Below are 7,972 nucleotides of genomic sequence, written 5' to 3'. Positions count from 1 at the left end.
GAATTGTGTGAGTTGTTGAGTTAGGAGACACTTTTCATACACTGTGAAGCGCTGTCAATGACGAATTCATAATCATTTGGACCTTCTTGTAAATTCGGCATATGTTATAAGCTCGTTTTAGGGGGTGCTGCAGCCCTCTCGGCACCCTTGGTTCACGCATTCATGGCATTATTCAGTTCAAAAAATAATATGTTGTTTATTTTTCATGTATATTTTTGTATCTGCATTTTTTGTATTTGGATCATTTGTTGTTATTTAAGTGGTTTGCTAAATAAATAAAATGAAATGAAAATATATATTTTCGGTTTTTTTTCCGCCGTCTCCGCTTGACGTGACGTCACGCGGCTGCCGGAAACAGATCGGCCATCTTCGATCACGTGATCTCCGGGCAAAAAAAAACCAAAACACACGGCTAGCTCGCAACTACAAACTAAATTACCATGTCTAGCATACATATTAACCGGTGAATTAGCTAATCACACGGGAAACTAATGTTGGTCGGCTAAAAAAGCAACATGAATCTAAGAGGACTGTTTCAGGATTTCAATCCCAGGTAACGTTAGCTATCATACGACTTTAGCTCACTATGTAGCTAGTTAGCACTACTTGGCTGGGCGGCGTTTGTTGCGCTGCCGTACGAAAACATTCAGAAAAATGTGTTTTATACTTTTTGAAATTACGTACACTTATTCCAGACATTGTAAACTGTCGGTTAACTGTGATAACAATACGTTAGTTAAAGCTGCAAACGCGTATTTGGCCAAACGAGGCCCGGCTAACATGCTAACGAATGTAACGTCAGTGATTTGCTTGTTATTAGAGAGAAACGGTTATTTTAGTCATGTAGCGAATTCCTAACGCATGTTTTCAGCAGTACTGCTCAGCTTAACGTGTTTTTCTTGGTAGAGCAGGCATTTATAGTGTCGCTATGAGCTGCCCGGGTTAATAACCTGATTTAACATCTCACTAATTCAGGGGCAAACTTCAGAAAAAAATAAAGTAGGAAAAATAAGACATGTCATGGTCCATGGGTGGGAGCCAAAATGGCAGCTTGGTAATTAGCCAGAAGTTGGACCGTTAAAAGTACAAAAAAAGGGTGTCAGGCTGTGCTGAGATAAGTATAATGTGGGTATGTTGGTGTGAAGGATGATGTCAGTGTGGTGACAGTCATGGTGTTGTTGAGGGACTATCAGCTGTTCTGGCCAGAAACACTTCCCTCGTTTACTTTAATTAGATTTGCTGCCATCATCATAACTTACAAGTTTCTCTAGGTATTATGTTAGCCTATGTTTTCTAACATTTTGACACATGTTTAACCGCAAGTACATGCAGTTGATCGATATTATCGGCTGATGTCAACCTATGACACATATTGGTGTGTTTGTTGCTCAATATGTGCCACTATGAAAACTTTTTTTACAGAGAATAATGCTTGTTGTAATTTATAATTATGAAATTCCCAGCCTAGGTATCTATTTCAGTGCCCTGATCTCATTTTGGACAATATAATTAATTGTTACACTTTCAATTATCCTGCAGATGTCGTATATCTTTGTCACAAGCATTTGATATTCATATTCGAGGGATCGTTGTTTTCATATATTCTGAAAATATTGGCCGATACATCGATACCAGAAGTTTCTTACTCCCTAATATCAGATTAGGCTTCGGGCCCAGTAATCTTGTATTGTTCAGGCTCTACTCACCAGGGTTTGTGTGGCTGTAAATCCTTAAAAAAGGCTTGCATTTAATGTGTTTTCAAGGTTTGGAAAGTGCTTGGATTTTGGATAATGTGCTTGAAATTAAAAAGGCATCACTTTAATAATGAATTGTCTGTAATGGCTCATAATATACGATGCTAATTCTACTAATTTCCTTTAATTTGTCACCCCTCTGTAATGAATGTTATCACAGGGCATACTTCTTGTTATTTATATCACATTAACATCTGATTTAATGTGAATACGTAAATATATTACTAACAAAGATCTAGAAAGGCGTCTTTGGTGTCAGCTGTGAACATTTCTCTCCATCTCTTGTTGCAGTAAGTTCCTGATCTACTCGTGTCTGCTGCTGTTCTCCGTGCTGCTGTCCTTGAGGCTGGATGGAGTCATCCAGTGGAGCTACTGGGCCGTGTTCACCCCGATATGGCTGTGGAAGCTGCTGGTCATTATCGGGGCCTCTGTGGGCACCGGAGTGTGGGCGCACAACCCCCAGTACAGGTAGACTCTCTCACACACTTGTAGCTTTGTGTTCATGGTTTGTTTCTTCTAAATCGTGATCATGGGGAACGTTAGTGTCAGTGTGGAGGAACTTCCTAATGTTTTTATTCTCCTGTATTGTCCGTCAGGGCCGAGGGGGAGACATGTGTGGAGTTCAAAGCCATGCTGATCGCAGTGGGGCTCCACGTCCTGTTGCTGATGTTCGAGGTGTTGGTGTGCGACCGCGTGGCGAGAGGAAACTACTTCTGGCTGCTCGTCTTCATGCCGCTCTTCTTCGTGTCGCCCGTCTCTGTAGCAGCCTGCGTCTGGGGCTTCAGACACGACCGCTCCCTCGAGGTACGGAGGTTAAATCAGCGCGAGGAAATCGATACAAAACCACTCAAAGTCTTGTAACTGTGTAGTGTGTCTGTCTGTGTGTTTGAAGAGGCTTCATTTGTGCCCTCAAAAGGACAGATTATTTTTCTTTTTAGATTAATGGCTGGTTTGGTTTGCTACTGTGTTGTTGCATCACTGGAATCTTTACCATGACTACACTATCTTGAAAAAAAAACAATATTATTTGATAACATTTTTGTTAATATGGGGAAAATTGACACAACAGTGAAGGTTTAGGTTATGGTAGATTTCTTTAAAAAGATAAATTTAACATGACAAGTAGCAGAGAACAGCAGAAAGGCTGTTAAACATTAAATATCAAACTTTATTGGAAACATTGTTTTTTCTCTGTAGAATAGGCCTTTAAAAATCAAACTGTATGTTAGTCACTCGCTATCAGAGAGAAGGCAGAGTGAGCTGGTGCTGATGTTTTGATACTGCAGGAAATTAATATTGAAATATGTTTCAATTATTCAGTTTTGATGTATGGATGTATTTGTTAAAAGTGAACACAGTCCTGATCTCCTCTCCTCCTCCTCCTCCTCAGCTGGAGGTGTTGTGTTCGGTGAACATTCTTCAGTTCATCTTCATCGCTCTGAGGCTGGACAGGATCATCAACTGGCCGTGGCTGGTGAGAATCAGATCTTTAGATGGATTCTTCAGTCACGCATCAACACGTCTGATCACACTGTCCTCCTCTTCCTCTTCCTCTTCCTCTTCCTCTTCCTCTTCAGGTGGTGTGTGTCCCTCTGTGGATCCTCATGTCCTTCCTGTGCCTTGTCGTCCTCTACTACATCATCTGGTCCGTCCTCTTCCTCCGCTCCATCGACATCATCGCCGAGCAGCGGCGGACTCACATCACCATGGCGATCAGCTGGATGACCATCGTGGTGCCGCTGCTCACCTTTGAGGTGAGTTTAGACTGCGAACACGTTCATCTGTTGCATCATGAGAGCTGTGACACAGTGATTAGTGTAGAAAGTAGGCAACTTATTGTTTTGTTTTGGGTGTTTAATTCTCCAAAAGACGACCGTATTTCTAGATTAGATCAGATTATTTAGTGTTTGGACGGAGTTAATTATTGGAGGAGATTTAGAGGACGATCAGTCCAAAGATAAATCCACTGAGCCACCAGAAACATTCATTAATTAAAGAAATGTCCAAAGCGTACTGGACATTTAGGCAACAAACATGTCAGTGACTGTAAAACGTTAAACCAAAGTTTGTTGCCTAAACCAATGTGCGCCACTACACTTTTGATATTCCGAAAGTCTCTCTTGATACTGGATAACCCTGCTGAGAGCAAAGAACAGGCTGTCAACCCTCTTAATTTAGTAATTAAGTCCACACATACTAATGAATCTCAATTATAATGCCTTTGTCTTGGCAAATTGAAAAAGAGTTGCATTTAAAGGAAGTTAATGGGATAAAGAATTGAGCCTGTGCTGCCCTCTAGTGGCCTAATATGTGCACAGCTCCTTTATAAGAAATGAATGAAATGCAGTTCTTTAATGTTTCAGTCCATCTTCAGTTCATTTAATAAAAGGAAAATAAACATAAGACTGCACATAATTGTCAAAATATAAATTGTAATAATAATCCTTCTGTTTCTCTTATATTTTATAGAAACATATTGTCAGAAAATGATTTGAAATAAGCTCTTTTCTTCATTCAATCCTTCATTTTTTCAGCCGTAACGATCCAGTTTTATCTTCTGTATTGTCAAAGCCAGCATTCTTCATCTCTGATGATTCATAGATACACTTTTTCCTCCCTCTGACTTCCTTCAGATCCTCCTGGTGCACAAGCTGGACGGCCACAACAGTCTGAGCTACGTGTGTGTGTTCGTGCCTCTGTGGCTCTCGCTGCTCACGCTCATGGCGACCACGTTCGGTCAGAAGGGAGGAAACCACTGTGAGTATCTACAGGCTGTGTGTTCGTACTCAGCACTGATTAAAAAGGTTATTTTTCTGTCTTGTTGTTGGCGAGTAAAGATCTGATCCTCCTCTGATCTTCCCGCAGGGTGGTTCGGCATCCGTAAGGACTTCTGCCACTTCCTGTTGGAGCTCCTCCCCTTCCTGCGGGAATACGGCAACGTGTCCTACGACCTCCAGCGCAGCGAGGACCCCGAGGCGGTCGATGACCTGCCCGTCCCCGAGCCGCCGCCGAAGATCGCCCCCATGTTCCACAAGAAGACGGGCGTGGTGATCACGCAGAGTCCGGGGAAGTACTTCGTCCCGCCTCCTAAACTCTGCATCGACATGCCCGACTAACCGCTCAGAGCGGACGAGGCTGGGACTGACGACGGGTGCGTTCCAGTCATGAAGCCACAACAGCAGAGGGCACTGTTTGGATTTTATCTGCTGTCCTGAAGGATTCAAGTCCCTTCACCTTGAACTCAGCACCAGTGGTTCTGGTGTCATTATGGTGATAAGTGGATCCAGAATCCTGTCGTTGGTTTCACCGGCTGTCTCGACTCCCTGCCTGACTCTGTCCAGGATTCAATCCTGGAACCAAAATAAAAAACAGGACCGCTTCGTTTTTTTTCACCTGCAGGTGAAGTCTCACTGTGTTACTCACTCCTGATTTTACCCATTGTGAAGACGGACGTTTTGGGGCAAACTGACCACAGAAGTGTCTCGAATGAGACGTGAAGATTTGACGCGTCGTCGCTGAATGAAAGATGACGCTCGCCTTGCTTTTTGTGATGGGGACCATTGGAGAGACTCGAGCTCGGATTTGGGATCAGTTTACTCTCGTTGCTCCTGTTCTCACTTTTTACCGTGCACGAGCCAGTCGCCAAAATACATGTTGGCCTGTTTTGTCTCTGCAGAACATGGATACGTTAAATTTGTACGTTGTATTCGTTTAATGTCGACGTTTCTACAATACGTATCATTACGTGACAGCTAGACGAGACCCGCGATTACACCTCTTTATAACTGACATTTAAAACCAAAATATGGTGTTTTCGCCAACCTTAAGTAAAGCATTGTCCCACCATAAGAATTGAAGGATGTTGGGACATTTTCCAGCTGGTTTTGTCAAGAACAAACTGTGTTTGTTGTCACAAAACTGGATGTTTTTAACGTTAAGTCAAAATAATTTCCAGCCATTTCTGTTGCGATAAATCTGGATGTTTTTAACGAGGTGGCAGGATGTTTTCAAGCTGTTGTCACAACAAAACAAGATATTCTAAAGAGGATTCAGGATTCTTTTCCAGCCATATTTATCTAGACAAAACTGGAGATGTTTAACGCGACGTCGAGACATTTTCCAGCTACTTTTGTTGGGACAAAACCAAATCATTTTGTTTCTTTCTCAAAAACAAAAACATGATCTTTTCCTGAACCTAACCACTTAAGAACAGCGTTGACACAACATAAAAATTAAACATATGAGGCGTACATTTTAAACATCCGTGGTCTGCAGGAATGTACAGTGCTGACATTTATTCTGACGACTGTGTTGCCGTGCAGGTGGAGCAAACAAGAGGAGGTGGAGTTAAAGGAAGGGTACAGATTTATTTCAGTCTGTCTTAGAACAAAACAATACTCACATACAGACTGAAAGAATAAATGAGATCCAAAGCTGAAGTGAGGCTTCAGCGTTGGTGCTTTAAGCACGAAATTGCCTCCTTCCATGTTCAGCTGAGTTGAAAATAAGACAGAGGGAACTTTGTACTTAAAACACTTGTACTTCTGAAGCTGTAGATGAACGTTCACGTGACTTTTTGCACAGATCTAGAATCGTTGGACTTTGAGTGCACATGCAGTGTGTGAGTGTTGTTTTTAAGACAGACCTGAAAAGAACCGAAGCCTTCCCTTTTTAAAGGAGAACAATGGAAATGGCACTTTGTTAACCTGTCTGACTCGTCAGCTTTTATATTCCTTTTGTCGTTTTGTTGTTTTTGTAAATAACAGAAGTTGTCGAGTTGGGGACCAGAGTGGAAGCTCAGAGGCAGAGCTGAGGGGGGAAAAGATTATTCTCAAACAATCACACACTTCTGTTTTCAGAGTTTCATCTGTGCAGAAGTCTGCAAATTAAAACCAGGACTGTTTGTTTTGGTTGTAGAAAACCGGACAGTCCTCTGCTGTGTCTGAAGATCTTTACAATATTGGCTTTAAGAGGTTGAAACAATTCAAATCCTTTTTTTTTTTTTATCCACATCTGTGAGTAGACAGTTTAACTCATGTTCTCTTTTTGTCTGCACGTCACCAGATTTCCTCCAAAAGCAAAAAAAAGAAACAATCACCCGTCTCTCCTCTCGTTGTGTCTGATTTCTGGATGCTGCGTGTACATTTTTTCTACATATTGTCCCTTTTTTTTCCATTAAATTGGTCTGATTTACTCACAACTCTCCCTTTTTATGCTGTAAGTAGAACATCATGAGTTTCTGCTGCCAGACATCCTCACTGTGTGTCCATTTATTTATTTTAGAATTAAACTGACACAAGAATCAAAACAATAACTGCACCGTGTCGTTATGTCACATCTGTTGAACGCTGAACCTGATTCATGTTTGTCAAGTAACTCAGTTTCACACGTTCCTGCAAACATGTTTGGTTCACTAGACGTCTTTGACGCAATACTACTGGATGTTTTTAACAAGATGCGGGGAACAAGGTTGGATATCTTTAACGAGAAGTCACGAAGATTTCCAGCCATTTGACAAGTCAGGGCAATTTCCTGCCATGTTTGTTGCAACAAGTACAGATATTTTTAACGACATGTCAGGACGATATCCAGCCGTTTTACATGAAACTAAACCGGATGTTTTTAACGAGTTGTATGAATAATTTCCAGCTATTTCCATCTTGACAAAGTTGAATATTTTAAGGGAAAATCTGAGCAATTTCCAGCTCTTTGTCAAGACAAAACCTGATATTTTTTGACGAGAAATTGGGGAAAATTTCCAGCCATGTTTATTGAAACAAATACGGATTATTTATAAGGACATGTCAGGACGATGTCCAGCCGTGTTTGTTACGACGACACCGGATGTTTTTAACAAGAAATGGGAACAATTTCCAACCATCTTTGACCTTACAAAGTTGGATATCTTTAAGGGTAAATCAAGGCCATTTCCAGCTCTTCGACAAGAAAAAAAATAAATATTTTTGACCAGAAGTCGAGACACATCCAGCCATCTTTGTTGCAACAAAACTGTTTGTTTTTAACGAGTCGTATGAATAATTTCCAGCTATTTCCATCTTGACAAAGTTGAATATTTTAAGGGAAAATCGAGCAATTTACAGCTCTTTGTCAAGACAAAATTTCCAGCCATGTTTATTGCAACAAATACGGATATTTTTAAGGACATGTCAGGACGATGTCCAGCCGTGTTTGTTACAACAACACCGGATGTTTTTAAC

At 41.2% G+C, this 7,972-nt stretch overlaps 1 protein-coding gene across 1 annotated transcript; it reads left to right on the top strand.

Moving 5' to 3' along the window:
• The first annotated feature begins 339 nt into the window (after positions 1-339).
• Positions 340-7,065, top strand: tmem185 (transmembrane protein 185). Its single transcript, XM_030431834.1, has 7 exons — positions 340-553; positions 2,046-2,222; positions 2,351-2,558; positions 3,145-3,228; positions 3,332-3,508; positions 4,388-4,511; positions 4,620-7,065. The coding sequence occupies exons 1-7, from the start codon at positions 516-518 to the stop codon at positions 4,868-4,870; spliced, it is 1,059 nt and encodes a 352-aa protein (XP_030287694.1). The 5' UTR covers positions 340-515; the 3' UTR covers positions 4,871-7,065.
• Positions 7,066-7,972: the final 907 nt, after the last annotated feature.

This window comes from Sparus aurata, chromosome 10 (assembly GCF_900880675.1).
Source record: "Sparus aurata chromosome 10, fSpaAur1.1, whole genome shotgun sequence".
NCBI lineage: Eukaryota > Metazoa > Chordata > Actinopteri > Spariformes > Sparidae > Sparus > Sparus aurata.
The sequence above is the reverse complement of the archived record's forward strand: the minus strand, read 5'-3'. Positions and strand labels throughout refer to the sequence as shown.